The sequence below is a fragment of the Cetorhinus maximus genome, chromosome 2 (genome assembly GCF_964194155.1).
Source record: "Cetorhinus maximus chromosome 2, sCetMax3.hap1.1, whole genome shotgun sequence".
Classification (NCBI taxonomy): Eukaryota; Metazoa; Chordata; class Chondrichthyes; order Lamniformes; family Cetorhinidae; genus Cetorhinus; species Cetorhinus maximus.
Window position 1 is genome coordinate 22,812,676 of NC_135880.1, and position 25,334 is coordinate 22,838,009.

General features: G+C 40.2%; 1 protein-coding gene across 1 annotated transcript in view; it reads left to right on the top strand.

The window, feature by feature from the left end:
• neil3 (nei-like DNA glycosylase 3) overlaps positions 1-21,506 on the top strand; it is a 46,133-nt gene extending 24,627 nt beyond the window's left edge. The window contains exons 5-10 of the mRNA XM_078557612.1: positions 3,067-3,141; positions 6,090-6,256; positions 11,123-11,292; positions 11,926-12,373; positions 14,815-14,986; positions 21,142-21,506. Of these exons, the coding sequence (XP_078413738.1) occupies positions 3,067-3,141; positions 6,090-6,256; positions 11,123-11,292; positions 11,926-12,373; positions 14,815-14,986; positions 21,142-21,324 (1,215 nt within the window). The 3' untranslated portion in view covers positions 21,325-21,506. The remainder of the gene's footprint in view (positions 1-3,066; positions 3,142-6,089; positions 6,257-11,122; positions 11,293-11,925; positions 12,374-14,814; positions 14,987-21,141) is intronic.
• Positions 21,507-25,334: the final 3,828 nt, after the last annotated feature.

A 25,334-nucleotide genomic window follows, 5' to 3' on the forward strand; every position in this document is an offset into this window, starting at 1 on the left:
TAGGCCTGTTAATTGTTGGCGGGTGCGCTGCCGACTCTCGCGCGTGCCCACCGACCGAAATAGGACTTCTCATTTTAAACTTGTTCGGGTAGGGCGTGCGCCCGCCCGTTGAGTGCAATATTCTGTCCCTGTTGTTATTGCTGCAGGTTTGGGGATGGCCTACTCTGGAGAGATGGGTCTGTGATTTTGATTTGTTAATGAGGCTCCGTTCCTCAGGTTTTGGGAGTCATTTGAATTTAATGCTGGCTCTCTGGGTTTCCCAGAGCTGGGGAAGCCCAACAGTTAAAGGGAGGCCGGAACAGATGGACCGAGCAAGTAAGTGTTTTTTTGACCACACTGTTTGTGGGGCAGAGGGAGCAGGAGCACCCCCTTCCCATCAGCCCCCCCAGTTGCTCTCTTGCCAGGATCATCTAACACACTGAAACCACCCCCCCCACTAAACCTGCAATCTAATTGAGTTTCCTCTCTCTTCTAATTACCTATCCAACTCTATATCTTCCTCCCTCCCCGTCCAACTTGCGATGTTTCGCAGTTGCTAGGCACCATCCTCAACAGACCCAGGCTGTGGCTTTCAACTGCTGGCTTTCCTGTTGACCAGCCTATCAATTGGCTGGCTGCCGGGTGATGGGAGGAGTTAAGAAAATGCTAATAAGGCCTTGCCATTAAATTCGGCAGGATCTCTGTTCCCAAGATTTATGGGCTTTGCCCCGCAAAATGCTCGTTTGCACCTTCCCTGTAAATACTGGTCATTGAGTCCTGTTGGATATTGTTCAAGCAACGTCCCTGTAGCTTGCTAAAGTAAGCTGGCTTTAAACTACATTTTGGACTGTGGGACTGGAATGCACTGTCTGGAAGTGTGGTGGAGGCAGGTTCAATCAAGGCATTCAAGAGGGCATTAGATGATTATTTGAATAGAATCAATGTGCAGGGGTACGGGGAAAAGGCAGGGCAATGGCACTAGGTCATAATGCTCATTTGGAGAACCATTGCAGATATGGTGGGTCCAATGGCCTCCTGTGCCGTTAAAATTCTGAGATTCAGCAGAGCTCCATGCATGTGCCTATCAGCCAGGGTTACCAGATAATGATCCAGTGTGACTGTGAGCTTGGTAAATTATCTTCCTCATCCTTCTTGACCAGTCTGCAGCTTTTGGTAGTTAATTATATCTCTTCCTTCAATGCCTTCCGCTGTCATTAATCTGGGTGGTATGGCCTGACCTGATTCTATTCTTTCTTCTCTAGTCATAGCCAAAGAACCATAAAGCATTCTTAGTTAGCCTTTCATTTCCGCCCTCCATAAACTCGATTTCATCCAAAACTCTGCTACCTCACTCACACAAAATCCAGTTCACCCATCACCCCTGTGCTCACTGGCTGCTGGTCCGACAATGCTTCAATTTTCAAATCCCTCTGTGGCTGTGCCTCTTCCTATCTCTGTAACTTTCTCCAGCCCTACAGTCCTCCCATTTTAGCATGACTTTTTCTGATGCATGAGACATTAGCACCATTTCATAACCACTGACCCAGATCTTAATTTTCCATCTTAGTTCTTCACTACACAAGCCCCAGGAGCTTCAAAGCTTTGGTATAGGAATTATTCAAGACTTCAAAACCCTTGTCAGATGATGAATGTTATAGCCCAAGTTATGTATTTATTACAATTCAGCAGAAAATTAGCCAGTTCCATTTGCCTTTCAATTATTTAGTTAATTCTGTGTCTCAAATGCAATTTATAAACAAGAGTGGCGTTATCATGCCATTTGTTAAACTCTTTTCAATGTTTGGTTAATCGCTTGTGAAGTCTTCCATGCACAAATATGTTTGGTTTCAAATACAAGCTAACATTCTTGCCCTTGAGAACTTGTGCAGACCTGTTTATAACCCAATTAGTTGATTATGAAGTTTATTATTTTAGTCGGTCTTGACTTAATTCTGGATAGGTTTACGAAGCTGCTGTCACAGACACTGAGGCTGAAGAGGTGGTGAAACAAATGATATTCTATATTTTTAAGATCTCAAACAGGTCAAGGACGTTGCCAACATGACCTTTTCCTCCTGAGTTCAACTCGATTGCAATAGGCTAGGTTATTGCTGTGTAGATAACGACAACAGTATTCATATAACTCTTTTAAGATAGTAACTGTCCCAAAGCAGAGAACAAAGAGCAAGCCCATACAGTTGAAGGCACTTGGTGTGTGATCAAGGGACCCGGCATTGGGAATGGGGGCCCCCATTGAGAGCCAACCCTCACCCCCGCCCACCCACCTCCATGGACCTTATCCTGCGATTTCACCCCCCCCTGCCCATCATTCACCTGTGGCCTGGGATTCAGCAACGATACTAAACCTTGGATCGGTGTCTTACAGGTAGTAGCCACAGTTTCCCATGTGGTACAGGCAGCTCTTGGTGGGTGGGACGTCCGCCGCAGAGTCCTTGATCCCAGGGAAACTCTTTCGAGTTATCAACAGTCACAGATTGCAACTCTTTCAAGTACAATCACAGTTCTTGGTTTCCGGGAGTGGGACATGAACCCACAACCCTCTGATTCAAAGGCGAGCGTGCTACGAACTGAGCCACAGCTGACACCTCAAATCCCAGGGAAGGCCCACTGCTGTACAGTTAAATGCCTAAGTGGCACTTAATACTGCGGGCCTTCCTTAAAAGAGGCATATGGGGCTCTTGCTGGATCCCAGTTGCCAGGCAAGACACCCGTCGTCTCCATTTAATACTGCCCATCATGTAGACTTACCTGAGCTGCAAGCCTGTTTATTCAGCACTGTTTAAAAATACATGGCTACTAAATATTGCTTTTTTTTACATAAACGGAGATGCAAAATAATGTAAACCTGTGAAGGGGTGACAGCTGAATAATTAACTTTTGTGTCACACTTCTTTCACCTTTTTATAGCAGATGTCTCTAACCACTTTAGGTGGAGCTGGGTAGTGCAGTGTAATTCCAGATTTTCAAAAGGCAATTAATATAAAGTCAGTCAGTTTAAAATCAAGCATCAACTGTCATTGATTTACATGGTAAACCATTATCTCAGGTCTATATTCTTTCTCATAGATTTGGCGGTTATCAGCTGAGCAAATCCACCACCTTGTAAAAATGACTCGTGATTTCACACTTCTGTTCTACAAAGTAAGAATGGTACCTTTTATTATTTGCAAAAAATCAACTAAATTATTACATCTAACTCAGTTGCACCCTCTGATTGAAGTTGGCAAACCTTTACTTCCACCTGAGTAATGTATTGTATAGTTTTTTTTAAAAAGTACTATTCAGTCAGAAAGCTTAGGCATGTATTGTGGTACGAATGAAGGAGAAACAATGTGATGGTTTACATTTATAGTTATTCACATATCTTGCCAAACTACTTGGGTCAGAATCCAGCATTATTGAATCTTACACAATATAGGAATTATTTAGTCAAAAACTTGTGACTTTAAAACAACCTTGGGATTTGTATCTTGTCAAACAACTGTTGAGCCATTTTCACATATATAGGGCTCATTAGTCATTTCGCTTAATTTCCAGGATTTTTTTTTGAGGCTTTGCAATTCCAAAGCTGATTCTTTTCTGATTTTCTTTCAGCGAAGACATGTAAATTCTCTGTGTAATATATCATACTAGATTTAGTAATGAGTTAAGAAACGCATTACTTAACAAACCGATGGTAAGGGGGCACCCTTATAGTAAGAAAATATGAATTTGTTATTAGTTTTTAGAGGGAGCAGGTAGAATCACCGACCAGGGCTTTAAATTTAATTAAGGTAAGCTTCAGTGGAGTGAGGAAATAAATGAATTACAGTAAACTAAGCTGAACTGTTAATGAGTAAAATTGTAGTCAAAAATTGGGCAGTATTCAAAAAAGTATTTGTGCAATGAAAAGTATCCATCCATGCCCCTAAAATGCACAAGCTTGACTTAAAAGCTATGGTCAACACATTAAGAGTTAAGAGATAGTATCCAGCCAAAGGAAAATGTTGACACAATTGTACAAAATAGTAGAAATCCAACAGACTGGGAGAGTTATAAAAAGCAACGCTAAAAGCTATGTGCAAATTGGCTGCGGCATTTCCTACATTGGCACAGTGCCTGTGCTTCAAAAGTATCCTTTGTGATGGCCTCAGGTTGAGAAAGGCACTGTACAAATGCAAGCTTCTTTTTCTTTTAGGTTCAGGTGAGACTATAATGACAATACGAAGTTGGCAGAATTATTAAATTAAAACTTCATATCCGGTTTCACAGTAGAGGAAAATGACAAAGTACAAAGGAGCTAAATATATGTCAAAGGAAGGAACATTTTTGATTCAATATAGGTACACAATATCATAATGGAAAAAGTAATGGAATCAAAAATAGATATATCACCAGGACCTGATGGTTTCCATCCTCAGGGTAGTAAAAGAAATAGATGAGGGAATTGCAAATGCATCAACTATGATTTTCCAAAGATTCAAGAATTATGCATTTGTGTTAAAAAGTTGCAAATGTCAATCCAGTGTTTAGGGAGGGGGGGAGAAACCTGGAAGCTACAGACCTGTTAGTTTAACATAAGTTGTGGGGAAGTCGCATGAATGCATCATTAGGAGCAGTATGGTTGAGCCCTTGGACAAATATGAGATGATTAAAGGGAGTCAGTATGGATTTAAAAAGGATAGGTCATGCCTGATCAATCCAGTTGAATTTTTTTGAGAACACTGGCATGGTAGATTTTTTGACTATTTGGTCTCCAGAAGACATTTGTTCAGGTGCTGTGGAAGGTTATTAGCAAAAGATGAAACCGTATGGATTTGGAGCTAATCTTGTGACATGGGTTGGTAATTGATTGGGAGGTCGAAGACAAAAAGTATGAATAAAGGACTCTGATTGATGAGATGTAATGTTGGTGTTCCCCAAGGATCTGTATTGGTGCCTCAGTATATATACGTATATCTGTCCAGTATACCTGACCATATATACCTGCCTAATATCCACCCCTAAGCCAATACCATCAAAGCAGATTAACTAGTCATTTATGCCCTTTCCTGTTTCTGGTACCTTGCTATGTATAAACAATAGTTGCAGTTCCAAAAGCATTAATGATCAGCTGTAAAGCATTTTGGAATATCCTTTTTAATTATTCATCCACAGGATGTGGGCTTTGCTGGCTGGGCCAGCATTTATTGCCCATCCCTTGTTGCCCTTGAGAAGGTAGTGGTGAGCGGCCTTCTTGAACTGCTGAAGTCCATGTGGTGTAGGTACACCCACAGCACTGTTAGGAAGGGGGTTCCAGAATTTTGACTCGGTGACAGTGGACATGATAGGCACAAAAACCTCCAGCTCCCCCATCACCCCTCTCTTTTCCACTGCCCTAAGGTGGTTTCACTTTTAGCTGTCACAGTGCAGCCAACACATTCAGCAGTGTTTTTTTTATTCCACCTTAGGTTTGCCCCATAGCTCCACTTTTGATCCCCTTCTTTGTCCTGACTGTGTTGTCCTTTGATGACACCATTCATGGGTGTAGGGTCATAAATGCTGATTATGTCCCACTTTAACTGTGTACCATCACTCAAGATCTTGACTACCACCATGCTGTCTGACTGCTCAGAGTTTTTTTAAAAACTTGCAGATACTGCCACCTTCCCAGCAGTTTCTGCTGGTGCTTTCGAGGCCTGTTGGTGGCCTTTTCTTCCACCCTTGTGCCACCTCCTCATAGCTCCAAAACGCTCCAAACCTCTTCACACCCAATGCCCAAAAAACGCAGCGGGAAACAAAAAATTGGAGACAATTAGGTTGTTGACAAGCTTAATAGCTTGTTAATTAGCAATTTCAGAATGGCATACAAGCTGCTGATTTCCACACCCACTTTCCTCTGCAATTTGGGAGACTGGAGTGGTAGTGTGAGAAAAAGGTGAAAACTTTTATACGTGGTAAATATCAAAACCTTCTCTCCAGATTATGTACTATTAAGCAACACCACTGGAGATCTACATGTAATAGGTACAATTTGAACTCTTATATTAAACACTGGAAAGAGATCTGGTTTTTCGCCTTCAGTCCAATCTATACTTTATGATTAAATTCTGTTTCTTCCTACATTTTAGTGCCGTAAGGTGGGGCCAGCCTTGCATAAGCATTACAAAGTATACAAGCGTTCCTCATGTGGACAGTGCAATGGCAAAATCACCGTCTGCCGCCTTGGTGAGAATAAGCGAATGACTTATTTCTGCTCCCACTGTCAGAAGGAAGATCCCTGTCAGGTTAATATTAGGTACTGCATATGTACAAAATATATTAATGTACCATGTATGTCAGACACACGCCTAGAAAGCTGAGTTTTGTGAACTTGTTTATCATTGTGAAATTGTAATTTAGATCAATTTTAGCTCAGACCACACAACACTTTATGAGCGTGGCTGATTTGAATTTTATTACGAATTTATTTTCACTTTTGATTTTGAAATAAGAACTATAGAGCATTCCTTCAATTTATAGTTATCTTCCCAGCTCCAGTTAACTTTTTTTATTTTTGTGTCAGCTTCCAAATTCTGTAATCTTCATCCGTATTTCTCAATCCCCACTACTTTGTCACTTTGACTGCACCTGATTTGTCTTCTAGCTATTTCTGGCCACTCCCAGTCTCTCTCTTTCTGTATTATGTACTCTATTGCTTCTAGTCAGCAGTTGCCCCTCTTAACCTTTCCTCTCATCACTTTTTATTCAACGTTTATCTTGACTTCTTGTGACCATATTTTGTAGCCTGTCCAAATGTTGCAAATTTATGGTCTGAAAATTTGATTGTGGTGTCATAAGAGGAGCCAGTATCTTGAAGCCTGACCAGACCAGCTTCCCTTGGCCTTTATTAATTGCTTTTCTTTCCTTTTTCTCATCCCTCTTGAGTTTAATTATTTTCTTCGTACTTTCAGGTATTGATAAGGTCTGAACTATTACCTAAGCCAATGGGGTGAACAGGTTACATTAGCTGCTGTTTATAATTATTTTTCCATTTTCAGTGTGCTGTTGCTGTCAGTTACTACCCATTCTTAGTTACACTTGAAAAGGTAGTGGTGAGTCCTCTTGAATCATTGCAGTCTGTGTGGTGAGGATGTTCTCATTGGAATAGCAGCTAGGGAGTTCCAATATTTTGATCCAGTGACAATGACGGCATGCTATAAGATGTAGAAGCAGAAATAGGCCATTTGGCCCATCGAGTCTGCTCTGCTATTCAATGAGATCATGGCTGATCTAATAATCCTCAACTCCACTTCCCTGCCTCCCCCCCACCGCCATAACCCTTGATTACTTACTGATTAAAAATCTGTCCATCTCAGCCTTGAATATACTTAATCACCCAGCCCCTACAGCCCTCTGCTGCAAAGAATTCCACAGATTCACTACCCTCTGAGAGATTTGTTCTGGATGACATCAGAATTCCTGAATGTTGTTACACCTGCATCTACTTGGCATAGTGCAAATAAGATTAGAGAAATGAATGTGTGGCTCAAAGTCTGGTGTGGTAGAAGTGGGTTCTGGTTCAATGGCAATGGCACCAGTACTGGGAAAAGTGGAGTCTATACCATTGGGACTTGAATATTGAAGGGTGCATGACATTTAAGAAGGACAGGAAGCCAGGAAAAGCTGGAGGTGTGGTTCTGTTAATTAATAATGGTACTGGCACAATAGAAAGGGATGACCTAAGTTCAAGAAACCAAGATGTAGAAGTGGTTTGGGTAGAGATGAGAAATAAAGGCAAGAAGTCACTTGTGGAAATGGTATACAGGCTCCCTAACAGTACTCACATGATAGGATAGAGTATAAGGAAAAGATTATGGGCACTTGTCAGAAAGATACAGTGAAAATCATGGGGGATTTTAATCTACATATAGACTGGAAAAATCAGGTGGGAAAAAGTAGCATAGATGAGGAGTTCATAGAATGTTTTCTGGATAGTTTCTTAGAACAACGTGTCTTGGAGCCAACCAAAGAACAGGCTATACTAGGCCTGGTATTGAGCAATGAGATAGGATCAATTGATAACTTCATGGTGAAGGCACCCCTCAGTAGCAGCGGTCATAATAATGATTGAATTTTACATTCCCTTTGAGGGAGAAACGAATGCGTCCAAGACTACCATTTTAAACTTAAATGAGGACCAGTGAAGCTTAAATGGAACTCCCTCCCTAACAGCACTGTGGATGTATCTACACCACATGGACTGCAATGGTTCAAGAAGGCAGCTCACCACCACCTTCTCGATGGGCAATAAAAATGCTGGCCCAGCCAGCGAAGCCCACATCCCCTAAATGACTGTTTTTTAAATTTGAGGGTATGAAATCAAGAGCTAGCTAAAGTGAACTGACAAATTAGGTAAAGGGATCGGCCAATAGAGATGGCTGACAAATGTGGTAGACATTTAAAGGGATATTTCAGAATGCACAGAATAGATGCATTCAGACAAGAGAGAAAAATTCCAAGGGGAGGACCTACCATCTGTGGTTAACTAAAAAAGTTAAAGATAGTATCAGACTTCAAAAGCATATAATTGCACTAGGTCAGAAGATTGAGCAGAATATGAAAAACAGCAAAGAATGACTAAAAGATTAATGAGGAAGGAAAAATTAGTGTATGAGAGAAAGCTAACCAGAAATATAAAAACAGATAGTAAGAGTTTCTATAGATATTTTTTAAAAAGAGTTAACACAGTGTGTATTGGTCCTATAGAAAGTGACTTTGGGGAATTAATAATGGAAAGTAAGTAGATAGATTAAACAGGTATTTTGCTTTGGTCATCACTTTCGAGACACATAACATCCCAGAAATAGCTGCAAATCAGGAAATGGAAGGGAGGGAGGAACTCAAGAAAATTACAGTCACCAGGGAAGTAGTACTGAGCAAATTGTTGGAGCTGCGGGCTGACATGTCCCCAGGTCCTCATGGACTTCATCCTTGAACCTTAAAAGAAGTGACTATTGAGATAGTTGATGTGTTGTTTTAATTTTTTCAAAATTCCCTAGATTGTAAAATACTGAATGTAACTCTTATTCAAAAAGGAAGGGAAACAGAAAGCAGGAAACTACAGGCTAGTTAGCATCATAGGTAAAATGTTAGTATCACAGTGAAAATGTTAGAAGCTATTATTAAAGATGCTATAGCAGGGCACTAAGATACATTCAAGGTAATCAGGTAGAGTCAACATGGTTTGTGAGTGGGAAATCATGTTCAACCAATTTATTGGAGTTCTTTGAAGGAGTCACGTGCTGTGGATAAAGGGAAATCAGTGAATGTACAGTATTTAGATTTCTAGAAGGTGTTTGATAAGGTGCCATGTCAGAAGTTATTGTGGAAAGTAAAAGCTCATAGTACAGGGGGTAACATATTGGCATGGATAGAAGATTAGATAGCTAACAGGAAACAGAATGTAGGCATAAATGGGTCATTTCCTGGTTGGCAAGATGTAACAAGTGGTGTGCCACAGGGATCAGTGCTGTGGCCTCAACTTTTTACAATTTATATAAATGACTTAGATGAAGGAACCGAATGCATGGTTGCTAAATTTGCTGATGACACAAAGATATGTAGAAAAATAAGTTGTGAAGAAGACATGTGGAGGCTTCAAAGGGATATAGATAGGTTAAGTGAGTGGGCAAAGATCTGGCAAATGGAGTATAATGTGGGAAAATATGAAGTCCATTTTGGTAAGAAAAATAAAAAGGAAGCTTATTATCTAAATGGTGAGAGATTGCAGAGCTCTGAAATGCAGAGGGATTTGGGTGTCCTTGTGCATGAATCACAAACAGCTAGCATTCAGATACAGTAAGTAATTAGAAAGCTAATAGTGTTATCGTTTATTGTGAGGGGAATTGAATACAAAAGTAGAGAAGTTATACTTTGTTTATACAGGGCGATGGTGAAATTGCATCTGGAGTACTATTGGCCTCCTTAGTTAAGGAAGGATGTAAATGTGTTGCAAACAGTTCAGAGATTAGTACTAGACTAATACCTGGAATGGGACTGATGTCTTATGAGGACAGGTTGGACAAGCTAGTATCCACTGAAGTTTAGAAGAGTAAGAGGCAACTTGATTGAAACGTATAAGGTTCTGAAGGGCCTTGACAGGGTGGATGTGGAGAGGATGTTTCCTCTTGTGGGAGAATCTAGAACCAGGGGTCACTGTTTAAAAATAAGGGGTCACCCATTTAAGACAGAGATGAGAAGGAATTGTTTCTCTGAGGGTCATGAGTCTTTGGAACTCTGCCTCAAAGGGTGGTGGAAGCAGAGTCTTTGAATATTTTTAAGGCAGAGCTCGATATATTCTTGATAAGCAAGGGGGTGTTGGTTATTGGGGGTAGGCTGGAATGTACAATTGAGGTTACAATCAGGTCAGCCATGCTCTTGTTGAATGGCAGAGCATGCTCGAGGAGCTGAGTGACCTACTCCTGCTCCTAATTCCTATGCCCTTTAGGCAAATGGAGACTTGCACCTTGTGCTTGTGTGGAAGGTTTGGTAGTCAGCAGGTCAGTCACTTGTCAGACTACCCATCCTCTGACCTGCTCCAGTAACTATGGCATTTCTGTTGCTGGTGCATATCTGCCCACAGTGAGATGCAAGGTCACATCACAAGATAAATACAGAAAGGATGTTTTAATTGTCCTATTTTAGTTCATCCATCCAGAAAGACCCGATTGTCTCCTTCTCCCCCTCCTGCCCCCATTGCAACATCTGTTCCTGAAATGGTTTTGAGTTGTACTTCCGCTTCTTTACCTGGAAGAGCATTTAATATATTGATCACTCTGTGTGAAGAGAAACTCCCTGAAATCTAAATTGCATTGAAAGGTAGCTATCTATTCTGTTTTGAGCAGTGCAGATATTCTGTACATAAACAGTATTGCTGGTGTTTGCCATAGTTAACATACATTTTCTTTATTGGAGGTTTATGTATATTTTTGCATATTCTTTAAATGTAAGCAACACATACGTTTAGGGTATTGTGATTCTATAAAATCTTAATTCCAACAATTTTATTATTCAATAATTCCAACATTGTAAGTGGAATGTCAAGTTTTTATTCTGAAAATATCTACTTTGGTCACAATGAAACTATTTTTTCCTCATTCTTTCAAATGTTTTTTATAAGCAGTAATTTGCCAAAGCGGAATAGCCTGATAGGCTGGGCATGTGGCTTTGGAGATCATTCTACTGACACCATTGCCAAAAAAGAGGAGGAAGAATGGACATGTTCACTTTGCACATTAATAAATGCACCATCAGCCGAGTCATGTAATGCCTGTTTGACGCAGAGGCCTGTCGGTAAGTATAGTCTTCAGCAAGTGGACCAAAACAATTTTAGTCATTATTACCAAGTTCATTTAACTTTCGTACAGTTGTGATTTGATGTCTCCAGTTTCTTAACTCCCTGTGGCATAGCCAGTATCTGTCGAAAGAGATGTATTACTGTTGGAAATGTAACATGAAACTTTGTATGAACTCGGCCACAATGTTAAAAAGGTCGATTATAGTTTTCGTGGTGTTGAATTTTGTTTACACGTGAACAAAATATTAATGACTGTTTACATATTAATGACAATTTCCTCCACCTCTGGGACCTAGACGTGCCGCTCCCCTCCCAGGAAATAGTTCTATTGTAGATACAATAACAGTTTTATTAGTATATGGTGCAACCATGTAAATGAAAATTGCAAGTAAGTCCTATTCTTACGCTTTGTTGAGTTGAAAGTTTAACACGGTATTGAACATCTTGCTCACAACTAAATTAATGTATCTATAATCCCTTTGCCACCTCATTAGGAAATACAGTATTTTAACTTGCAAAAGGGAACTGAAAAAAATCTCACTTTAGTGATATTGATGATTTATTTTGTTCAGCAATGTTAAATCTGTTCTTTCCAAAAAAATTAACTGCAGGTTCTGGATCTTTTAAAGAGGAACCTTCTCTTCAGATGTCTGACTTTGACACTGGCCTCATAAAATACCCCTGCAATAGTTTTGGTAAGCCTCTGGTGGAGTGGAAGCTGAATCGGAAGGCAGCATTTGGTACAACAACACTGCTTCTCACATCACGAAGGAGCCCTGGAGAGAGCCACGCATCCAGTTTCTCAGCAGGCGATGAAATGAAAAGAAAGACGCCATTATCAGTTGGAAATCCTTCACGTCAAGCTTTGTCTTCAATTGATAATAGTTCTGCAGATGGAATGAACTCAAACCTCTGGGTGAATGGTCCCTTTCATAACAATGCAAACCAAATGGCCAGCAATTCAACATCATTTGGCTGTATCAACCAAAGTTTATTTCATCAATCTCCCAAAAGAATGAAAAAGGACCATTGTTCATCTTTTGATTCCAAAACAAGCACTACAGTTTCTGTTTTCAGGTGTGCCCATTAAAATATCTATTTAAAATAAAACTACAGGTGGCAGAAAGTTGCTATGGAACGTCAGTTTTAAAGTAAGCTAACTGAGATAGGCGTGGCTTGCTTTCTGCACCTCTGGACAATGGTTTTTAAACAAAAAAGGCTGCCCATCCTAACCTAGCCATCCATTGTCGGCTTTGATCAGATACTATGGTGGATACATCACTGCATCTATCCTTTTGTAACTTGATTTTGTGAAAAATGAATTAAGATAGTGTCCTTAATTAGTGAATTTCTTAGTTAATATCTGATTAATTTAAATGACACAGAATCTGACATGCAGACAAGATTATTTTGCCCTTACATATGCAGATAACACTTGCACATCAGATTTTAACTGCTCTTGTATTTTATAAATAGAAATTTTTAATTGCTGATGTATTTTTTATATGTTGGTAGCTGTATTGGATGTTCTGTCAGCGTACGTTAAAACATTACTCCTTTTAAAGTACATTTAGAACATGACAGCTCCATGCTTTAAATAAACTTAAGAGCAAATTAAGAGCAGTTTTCAAATGTGCTATCATAGCAGAAATGCTTGTACAATCTTCATTTTCAAGATAGATGTCTGTTAGATTAAAGCTTCCTTGATTAGCTCAGCTCAAATGGACTTCATGGGAGATGATGAAAGAGCTTGGAATTATACCACAACCTTAGGGTGTCCAAAGCACTTCACAAGCAATGGATTACTTTTAATTCTCTTGCACTTTTGCAGGTAAATGTGTGAGCTGATTTTCACACAGCAAGGTCGCATAACAGAAAAATAGTTAAATAAACAGTAATATAACCTTCTTTTGGCTGTCTGAGAAAGAAATGTGGGTCAGGAAACAAGGAGAATTCCTGTTTTCAAAATAGTGATGAATAGGGAGTCTCAGAGCAAACAGACGGCCTCACCCAAAATACAGCACTTTTGGCAATAGTGGATTGCCGTGGTTTGTATGTGACTTGAATCCATAATCATCTGAACCAAACTGACTCTTGATACGGACTGGGTTGTTACCAGGTTTGGGTCCTGGTCTTTGCTAGGTTAACTGATCTTAGATGAGCAGCTATTGAAGAACTTACATTTGTTCTTGGTATCCCTTGGCAAATAACAAGAAGGATTAATACAAAGGAGCTTCTTGATCTAAACTGAGACAGCCATTGCAGTTTTACGTTAGAGGTGTCATGCTTGTCTAATTTATTGGATTATTTTGAAGAGGCAGCAGACTAGTTGATGTGGATATTACCTACTGGATTCCAGGAAAGGCTATTACTGAAGGCGGAAATGGTAGCGTAGTGGTAATGTCACTGCACTAATAATCTAGAGGCACAGGCTAATGTCCTGGGGGGGAAGGGTTCAAATCCCACCATGGTAGCTGACGGAATTTAAAATCAATTTTTTTAAAAAACCTGTAATTGAAAGTTAGTCTCAGTAATGAAACTATCATGGAGTGTTGTTAAAAACCTATCTGGTTCACTAATGTGCTTTAGGGAAGGAAATCTGCCATCCTTATCTGGCCTACATGTGACTCCAGACTCTCATCAATATAGGTGACTCCTAACTGTTCTCCAGGGCAGTTAGGGATGAGCCAGAAATGCAGGGCTTGCCAGCAACACCCACATTCCATGAGTGAATAATATATATTTTTTAAAAAGCTGATGGGATAGATGTTGATGTATTAAAGTAGATTGTTAAATGATTGGTAGCCAACAACGAGTAGCAGTACATGAGCAGATTATTAGAAATACACCAAGGGAATACTCTGGATAGTTGGGCTAAGGAACTTAAATGGGCTAAGGAACTTCTCCTGCCTGAAAGCGTTGCTTTGTAAAAGTCTGACTGGGTCCCAGCTTCTTATTGCTACCTCTTGATCTCTAAATGTAGGTGGACATCGTTTAAGGACTGATGGGACTTAAATGTGATTCAGCTCAGGTATATTGAAGGCACCATAGACGCTGCAATTTTATGTTATTCCCGAATAAATTTTTTACACCAATCTAAAAGCAATGTGATTTCAATAGCGGAGATGTGGATGCAGGTTGCTGAGAGATCTGGTATTTTCCTGCAGCTACAATTGAACTAGTTTACAGACAGGAGAGAAATGACTATAGGAATAGTTTTAACATCAAGGGTTTGAGAAACAGAAAGATGCATTTGTTTTCTTTACCTTCACCCCTTAGTAAATCCGAATGACAAAGTAACATCTTAGACTGAATCATTCTAAAACAACATATCATTTTAGAATTATTTTCAGTCCAGTGATTTCTTGCCACAAAATGGTGATATTTATCAAGCTTCAGCCTGTAGTCTGGTTGTCCAACAGGCATAAAGCCCTGAAATTGCACAAAGGGCAGTTTCATTGCATGGTTTTGATAAAAGAATATGGTTGCATTACCAAAAAATAATCTTGTGTTCACAGGGACCCTGTTAACATCAATGATGACACTACTGCTGTAAATTCTGCAATTGTATGTTGCAAAGAGCATAATCGTCCGTGCGCATTGAGAGTGGTCAAGAAAGAAGGCAACAACAAGGGGAGGCAGTTCTATGCGTGCTCTCTACCTCGAGAATCCCAGTGTGGCTACTTTGAAGTATGTTACTGTATTGTAGTGTAGTCTATATTAACTAACATTGAAGTGACACTCCTCTTGAATGACTGAGTAACCCAAATGTACTGTTGATGGCTGCTATAAATGTTAAGTGTGCTGCCACTATCCGCTTCCACACCTCCTCGCTTCCTCTGTCTGTTAACTCAAAGCTTTCCCTACATGTTTGCTTAGGATTTGAGTCACTGGACCCACCACTGATTTGAAAAATGACACCAATATGCTCCCCACAGTGACAACCACAGCCCCAGTATTTCAGAGCTGGTGCCACATTCACTGTGCACTCTGTTTAGCAGGACAGCACCTTGTTTAAACAAGTAGATTTAGTACTGACTTTCAAATCAACAGCTCCACTAAGATCAGCACTGCAGACGCTACCCACAAGATTGTTGCAGGTGAACATACATTATCTTTTAGCGTTCCCCCTTGTAGCTGCAAATCTGATGGTTGGCTAGGGGGAATACCAATATAAGGTTGACATTCTCAGTTTTGCATCCAATTTGACAGCTGGAATTGCAGACAAGTGTGTGGGGAACTTTCAATGGTGAGAAGAAAAGAGATGTGATGGAAAAAATGCCATTGGCCTTGAATCATGCAGGCCATTAATTTTCTGTGAGAACCTTGGATAATCAAGAATACTAGAAGTTGAGGTTGCGCTGCATTATCAATTTAACTAATCCAGTCAGATAAATAACATTGTCATGTCAAAGCAACAACCATTCTAACATTAGCAGTTTTGTCTTATTACTCTAGATAAATATGGCAAAGAGCCTTATTAACATTATCAATAATTGTAGGTGTCCTGTATCGAGTAATGCTAAAAGTTTTTTCTTCAAAAAGCAAGTACATATATTACAATGTTACAAGCTGAATTTAGTGTCATCTCAGTTTAATGCAGATTCAGTTTTGATAGGTTTAATAGTTGCTACCACTACACTAAATAGCCTGAAGAGGGCACTTGAACACCATCCAAAAGCCTGAGGGTGAATAACCGCAGTATTCAGATTTACTATGACTTGTGTCCCACATTAGATGAATTTCTACACAATTTGCTTTAAACATCAGCTGCAGTGCAGTTTGACTGTTGAATTGAACTATTTAATTTGAAATTGCAGTAATTGCTATCTGTTTACTAGGTAATGAATGTAGTCGGGTAATAGATTACAGTATATTGTGTGAAACAGTGTTTCAACTATTTATAATTTAATTACATTTGTTCAGTTTAGTTACACATGATTTGTATAATAAGCCTGCAAATCAAAAGGATTTTACTAATTAGCTGAAGATGTTAATAATTTTAATTGTGCGCTTAGGAACATGTTTTCATACATCTAGAATTGTTCTGTGTTAATAGAATTGTCTGTATCAGCCACATTATACAGAATACAAAATCACTTCTTTGTTACAAACCCTAAAATTAATATACAGAAGTGATCAATTAAAAATAGCTTTCTGCAAAACATAATATTTAATATGTTAGAGGTGAAATAACATCAGGATGACAAATTCAAAACTGCTCCACATACTGGTGCATTATTCACCATCTCTTTTGAAAATACCACAATATCAGCTGCTTGCATTTATATAACATCTTTAATGTAGTACAATGTCCCAAGGCACTTCACAGAAACTTAATCAAGCAAAATCACAGAATTATTACGGTGTAGAAGGAGGCCATTCAGTCCATTGTTTCTGCACTGGCTCTGAGCATTTTAGTGCCAATCTCCTGCCTTTTCCCTGTAACCCTGCACATTGTTTCTATTTAAATAATCATCCAATCTCCTCTTGAATGCCTCAATTGAACCTGCCTCCACCACACTTCCAGGCAGTGCATTCCAAACCCTAAGTACTTGCTGTGTGAAAAAGTTTTTTCTCACCTCGCATTTGCTCCTTTTGCAAAACACTTTAAAACTGTGCCCTCTGGTTCTCAATCCGTTTACGAGCGGGAACAGTTTCTCCCTATCTACTCTGTCCAGACCCCTTATGATTTTGAAAACTTCTATCAAGTATCCTCTTGACCTTCTCCCCTCCAAGGAAAACAGTCCCAACTTCTCCATTCTTTCCTCAGAACTGAAGTGTCTCATCCCTGGAACCATTCTCGTAAACCTCTTCTGCGCTCTCTCCAATGCGTTCACATCCTTCCTATAGTGTGGCACCCAGAACTGTGCACAATATTCCAACTGAGGTATAACCAAAGTCTTATATAAGTTCATCATAACCTCACTGCTCTTGTACTCTATGTCCTTATTAATGAAGCCAAGAATACTGTATGCTTTAGAAACGGCTCTCTCTACCTGTCCAGCCACCTTTAACGATTTATGTACATATACACCCAGGTCTCTCTGCTCATGCACACCCTTTAGAATAGTATCCTTTATTTTATATTGTCTCTCCATGTTCTTTGTACGTGTATCACCTCACGTTTCTCCTCATTGAACTTCATGCGCCACCTATCTGCCCACTCCACAATACGTCAATGTCCTTTTGAAGTTCTACACTGTCCTCCTCACAGATGCCAAATTTTGTGTCATCTGCAAACTTTGAAATTGCCCCCTGCAGACCGAGATCTAGATCATTTTCAACAAAGACCCAGGCAAAGAAATGTAATACCCTGAAAAGTCAAATTCAAAGTGAGTTTTCTGAACTTCAGCCTTTTGAAAACAGCAGCATGAGGCTTGGATGCCGAAAGCTTTTCACACTTGTAAGATCTTAGAATGCCTACCCTTACACACAGCCTTTGCTCCTTTATACATATTTCCCCTTTGAATGCAAATTCCCATTGTTTCACTATGTCTTTGGACTTTATCTTTCTGATAATAAAACCCTCTCAGTTTTACCAGTAACCTTTGGGAAAAATAAAAGTACTGGGCAGAATTTTGCCCTTGATGGGCGGGCGGCCGATCGCCGCCGCCGCCGAAACGGGCCCCGCCACCATTTTAAGTGGACAGGCCAATTAAGGCCCGACCAGCCGATGGGAAGCGCTATGCGCTTCCTTTGTGTGTGTGTGTGTGTGGGGGGGGGGGGGGGGGGGGTGGAGGGATTCCCCAACTGTCAGAGTGTGCTCTTTCACACATGCGCGCAAAAAAGCACACATCTCCCTGAGACTAAGTGCTGTCTCATGGAGATCACTGATAGCGTTTCAAACTTCAAAAATAGAATAATAAAAAAATTATTAACATGTCCCCCTCATGTTACAATGTCATATGAGATGGGACACGTTAATAAATGTGACTAAAACTAAACTTTTTTTAAACAGGCATGAAACCTCAACCCGCCAGTGGATGAGGTTTCATGTTATTTCAGAAGCCCGCTGGGGCTCCTGGCCTGCCCACCAGCCTTAAGGTTGGATGGGCAGGGCCTTTAATTGGCTTAATGATCCTGTCAACGGACTCAATTGGCCATTGACAGGTCGGCGGGCCTGCAGCTGATTTCGCTGTCCACCCACCTTCCTGAATATTTAAATGGGGCGGGATGACGTCGGGGGTTCCCCTCAACATCATCCCGCGTCGGCGAGCAGGCCCCGCCCCCAGCTCACCGACGGAAAAATTCTGCCCACTTTCTAAACTTCACCTGGCTAGGTGACACATTTCACATTTCACCCCTGCTTTAGAAATAATCTAGTCTGGTTTATTTAAAAATGCAAATGTCCTTTTACCTTACATTCTAAACTTCCCCTGTGTTGACATCAAAGCCTTCAGACCCTTTAATCCAATTAAGTCACACACACACAGACACGTCCCACAATTACTCTATTCTACATAAATTCCAATAACATTATGGAAATTATTATATCTCCCTGACAATCAGGAAAGCAAGGGTCCCAATACCAACCCCTGGGGAACTCCACTACAAACAACCTTCCAGCCCAAAGAGTACCCATTAACCATTACTCTGTTTCCTATCCCTCAGCCAATTTTGTATCCACGTTGCTATTCTCAAATTTGCCACCAAACCACAAAAAGCGATTGTAGGACAGCTGACTTAATCAAAGTGGTTTAAGATTTTAAGGAGGAGAGAGAGGTAAAGAGACTTAGGGGTTTGAGGAGGTAATTTCAGAGCTTGGAGCCTAGACAGCTGAAGGCGTGGCCACCAATGCTGCAGCATTAAATGAATGATGTGCAAGAGGCCAAAATCAGAAGAGCGCAGAAACCTTGAAAGGTTGTACGGTCTGTGGAGATTACAGAGATTAGGGTGTGGTGCCAGAGGACTAGAGAATTGCAAATGTTATACCCTTGTTGAAAAAGGATAAACCTAGCAACCATAGGCCAGTCACTTTAACCTTGATGTGGTAAAATTTTTAGGATCGATAATCCAGGACAAAATTAACAGTTACTTACACAAACGTCAAATAATTAAAGCCAGCGTACATTAATTGGGGAAAAATCGTGTTTAGCTAATTTGATTGAGTTTTTTGAAGACGTAACAGGGAGGATCGATTTGAAAAAATTTACATTCATAAAGCACTTTTCATGACCTCCAAATGCCTGAGTGCTTTGCAGCCAATAAAGTACTTTTGAATTGTAGTCACTGTTGTAATGTGCAAAACTCAACAGCCAACTTGTGCACAGCAAGCTCCCACAAACAGCAGTGCGATAATTACCGGAGAATTTTAGTTTGCGGTGTTGACTGAGAGATAACAATTGGTCAGGAGACACCTGCTGATGAATGTGACTCAAGGGCCGATCGATTGAGTTAGAAAAACTGAGATTTCACGTGGTGCAATTTGTGCAGGAAGTGATGCAGGTACTTGTGGTTGAATAACATGTATCTTTGTTGTATCAACTATTTAAAGTGAAATTTACCATTTTATTTGAAGTATCATTTGCCTGTTAATTCATGTCTAATTTGCTTTGGTTCTGATTCGTAAAGGTTACAAAAGTGGAATCTTGTTGGTATTTTCTTCATTTGGTGTTCATTTAGTAAATTTGATTATTTGGTTTACACTTCCCCTCCAGGGATCGAAATATCCATGACTGGTTAGTATCTAGAATGCACAGTCTGAGAGTGTGGTGGAGGCCGATTTAGTCATAGCTTTCAGAAGGGAATTGGAAAATTACCTGAAGAGAGAAACATTTTCAAAACTGCAGGGAAAAAACAGAGGAGTGGGACTTGCTGAGCTTTGCAAATCTCTTGGGGCTGCTTGTACACAGAACGGCTTTCGTCTGCAACAGAATGGAGACAATTGACAATTAAGGGCTACAATTCTTAAAGGGGTGCAGGAGCAGAGGGACCTGGGTGTCTTTGTGCATAGATCATGGAAGGTGGCAGGACAGGTGGAAAGAGCAGATAATAAAGCATACAGTATCCTGAGCTTTATCAATAGCAAGGAGGTTGTGCTGAGCTTGTATAAATACTAGTTAGACCTCAGCTGGAGTATTGTGTACAGTTCTAGGTACCACACTATAGGAAGGAGTGAATACATTGGAGACAGTGCAGAAGAGGTTTACAAGAATGGTTCCCGGGATGAGAAACTTCAGTTATGAAGATAGATCGGAGAAGTTGGGACTTCTCCTTGGAGAGGAGAAGGCTAAGAGTAGATTTGATAGAGGTGTTCAAAATCATGAGGGGGCTGGATAGAGTAGATAAGGAGAAACTGTTCCTGCTCGTAAAAGGATCGAGAACGAGAGGGCTCAGATTTAAAGTGATTTGCAAAAGAAGCAAATGCGAGGTGAGAAAAAACTTTTTCACTCAGCAAGTGGCTCAGGTCTGGACTGCACTGCCTGGAAGTGTGGTGGAACCTGGTTCAATTGAGGCATTCAAGTGGGCATTAGATGATTTGTTTCTATTCAAATAATGGAGGGGAAAAGTCAGGAGAGTGGCACTAGGTCATAATGCTCATTTGGAGAGCCGATGCAGACATCATAGGCCAAATGGCCGCCGCCTGCATGTAACAATTCTGAGATTGATTTTTGTAGGAAAATGCGGAAGTTAATTACAGTCAGCACACCTGTATAAACTTGTCACGCAGCTATCTTCATTTTTGTACAGCAGTGTATATAGAGCTTGACATATAATAACTTGAAGTATTTCAAATTGACCTTGTAAACTTTTATGCCGTTGAAAAAGTTCAAGTAAACGGGGCTGCAAGTCAGCTGTCATATGCAAACTGTTGGGCATTAACACTGCTTTGTATTTTATAGTGGGCTGATTTACATTTTCCATTCTGCAATCATGGAAAACGATGCATCATGAGGACAGTGCTGAAACTTGGACCTAATAATGGACGTAATTTTTACGTGTGCCCACAAGGAAAGGACAAACAGTGCAATTTTTTTCAATGGGTGAAGGATGGACCAGGCGTCAAGATCATTCCAGGCTGCTGAAAGTCGATCTGCACTGCTGAGGCAAGCATTTACAGAATTGTTCCACTGACCCAAGCACCAGAAAATGAAGAAATCTTTTGAATTAAAATTTTAAATGTTTTCATAAAAATGTATCTTTATTTTGCTGAATTTTTATTTTGAATTTACATTATGATAACGCTTCAGGCCTCCTCCCCACTGCTCCTCCCCTCCAGTAGACCTGCATAATGAAGCTAGAGCATTGGAATTCTGTATTTAGGATTGGGTATGCATTGATCTAGGATCCACTCCATAACTAATGAGTAGCAGATACTGATACATTGTCCACAGTGTCATCAAGCTCTTTGATCAATTGACTGCAATCTTTAGGCTACAAGCAACTTTAGAGCTTTTGGGGGTGTGGGGTGCTGCAGGATGTGGTTAGGAGGTAGTGGCAACAAATAGCAAAAATATAAGGATACAGATAGGGAAAAGGCTTATCAAAGTTATTTTTTTTACTTGTAAGTTTTTCTGCACGCTTCGAGGATGTACTAAATTTAACTGACAAGATTGCAATGGAGTTGGGCACTTCGGAAATGGGCTCCACAGACAGATCAAGTGGCCAAAGCCTAAAGCTACATCACAATTGACAGCAGAATCGGATGGAAACTGTTGACATTGACTATTTTAAATGTTGACAGAAAAGCAGAACCAAAAATAGTGACCACAGTGGATGAGGTTTGTAGTCAGAAAATGTGTGTCTTAAGCAAAATTTGTTAATATGGCAACAATTTCTGGACAACATAATATTTTCTTTTCCACACGATATTCAGGGTAGGAAATTACAAATACAGGTATGCTTTAACACAACTATTGACCACTCCTGCTAATTGTCATTTTTGTAAAACTGTTAAAAAGCCCGTTAAGAGTATAAATTTAATGATTAAAACTAAGTTATCATTTGAATTAAGAGTATATTTTATGTGGACGTTTAGGCAACTTTTCAAATGGTAAACTTAAATTATTAGTTGCTAGTAAGATCCTGCTTCTTGTTGTCTTCAGAGAATTTAACATCACTTGGATGATATTTATGCATTTAATGCAAATGATTCTTTTAAAAAGCACGAGTGGTTTTATAAAAACCCATGTCTATAAAATTGTATTAACTATCTGGAAACTGCAAAAGTTTTCAATCAGCATAACAAGAGAATTCTTCAAAGCTATTTTGTTTTTAAGTAATGTCTTGTTTTCCATATTCTGTTTTTCTGTCGCTCTAATATGATTCAATCGTTGACGTGATCCTCTTTGTCATCTGGCTTTTCTATGTAACGTTGCAAATAAATATTAATAAATTGGAGAATGAGTTTTAAACATGCTATGATTATATAGCTTATTAATAAGTTTAATATAATAATTCCCTCAACTCCTATGTCTGAAGTTTGATTGTGGCTTAATTCAGGAGTTATGTACCTCTATGGGCTTTGTGGATTTCGCCATGCACCTCCTGTATGATCTCTCATGTTTAGTTCAAAAAGGTCTAATGAAGTCTTCCTCAGCTTCAGCTAGAGCCTATGAACTTTTGCCCAATTTGTCAGATGTCTTCATTTCCCCATCACGAATTATTTAATACTCCCAAGTACAAGGTAAGTACAAAACAATCATTTGGGCCTGTGAAAGGATTCTCTACGAAATTAGTTTGGGATATGACCATGTGGTTATTCCACATAAAATTTATTCAACACTCCCATTGAACCTCTGTTCATGAAAGGAGTGTGAAATTTAAATTATTCTATTCATCGTCTCGATACCATCTTGATTTGTTCTTTGCGAATTCAATCCTTTTTTTAAAGTAAGATTTCGGTGGCTATTTATTCCTCTCAATTAGTTATTCATATTCTAGACTGACTTGAAATTGGTGAGCATCGAGGACGCATGGGATCTTTTGTCATTTGATTAACCCAGTCACAACATCCCACTCATATGCTTAATTCAACATTTATTTATATATTGGGTACTGCTTCTGATTTGTCACACTGCTTTTTCAATATTCATTCCTGGATGAGCGTCAGTTTCTTCCTGATGAAACACTGGGAGGACTGAAGCTATTGTCTTTGGACACAGTCACAAAATCTTCCCATCCCCCTTCCTAGTCTATGTCTCATATTGATTAAGAATATCTTATTTGACCCTGGGCAGCATTTCCAATGTCACATCCTTTCTAGCACGAAACAGACCTACCTTCACTCCTGTTACATCACCTGCCTCAGCTTATCTGCTGCTGATACCCTCATCCATGTATTTCCCTCCAGACTTGACTTTTCCAATGCTCTCCTGGCTGGCCTTCCATTTTCCACCTTCCATAAACTTGAAATTATTCACTGTCTACATTAAACCCGCACCAAGTCCTGTCTACCTATCGCATGTGTGTTCACTGACATACATTAGTTCCCTGTGTTAGTTCACCAATGCCTTCATTTTTAAAATTCTGATCCCATGTTAAATTACCTCCATGGCCATTCCCGTCCACCCTAACCCCCTTCGTCCTTGGTCTGCAGCCCTACAACCCTCTATGAACTCTGCATTCCTCCAATTCGTATATCCTACGTTGGCAGCCAAATAGGCTTAAAGCTATGGAATTGCCTTCCCAAACCTCTGTTTTTCAAGCTTTAAGATTCTCCTTAAAACCTACCACTTTAACTAAGCTTTTCATCATCCACCCTATTGGCTCCTGCTTCGAGGCAATGTTTAATTATTGCTTTAGATGCTTACCTGTTGCTATATAAATGTAAATCTATTTTAAAAATATAACTAGATAATCCCATGACTGGGAATGAGTTCTAGAGTGTATTTCTTTGCAGTTTAGCTTCTTGTGAACCATGAGGATAGGAGCTCATGTATTAGACCAGGGCTTTCCAAACTGTGGATCTCAGATGAGATTTTGGGGTCACGAGCTCCGAGGCAGTGATGGCCATGAAGCTCGGACTGCTTTCTGACCGCTGTGAGGCCCCTTTAAATTCTCTTGTTTTTGTTGGCGGCTATTACTTTTATGGACTAATTTATGAGGCCCGATTGCTGTGGCTGCAAAAAAGCCTGTGCATAGGTTGATTGCTTTTTTTTTTGGAGGGGGGGGAAACCCTGCCTTTTTATTACACCCCCCCTCCTCCCCACAACGGAGATGACAGATGGAGGGGGAGATGGTGGGTGGAGGAAGGGGAGCTGGAGGAATGGGTGATGGGAGAGATGGGAGGGTGAAGGAGCTGGATATAAGGGAGCTGAAGAGGGGGAAAATGGAAGGAGATGTGTGTGTGAAATAGGGGGAGATGGGGCATGCTCAACTCTTTTTCCCTCCTGCTCAACAACTGAAGCCTCCTTCCTAATTTCACCCCCCACCCCGCCCTGCTCCAAATTTTCACCCCAGGGTTAAGCCAAGTATGAGACATTAATATCACAGAATTGTTACAGGGCAGAAGGAAGCCATTCGGCTCATTGTGTTTGCACCAGCTCTCTGAATGAGGAATTCACCTAGAGCCATTCCCTCACCTTTTCTCCTGTAACCCTGCACTTTCTTCCTTTTTGGATAAGTCTAATTCCCTTTTGAATGCCTCGATTGAATCTGCCTCCACCATACTTTCAGGCAGTGTGTTACAGACCCCAACCGCGCGCTGTGTGAATAAGTTTTTTTTTTAACGTCACTTTTGCTTCTTTTTCTAATTACTTTAGATCTTTGTCATCTCATTCTCGATCTTTTCACGGGTGGGAAGTTTTTCCCTCTCTACCCTGTCCAGACCCCTCATGATTTTGAACACCTCTATCCGATCTCCTCTCAGCCTTCTCTTCAAGGAAAATAGGGAAACCTTCTCCAATCTATCTTCATAACTGAAGTTCCTCGTCGCTGGCACCATTCTGATTAATCTTTTCTGCACCCTCTCCAATGCCTTCAAATCTTTTCTAAAGTATGGCACCCTGGGTTCACACCGGAATAAGCTTTGGGAAGAACTAAATTAGACACTAATGAACTAATGTGATGTCTCTCAATTTAGCTTAAAAACAGA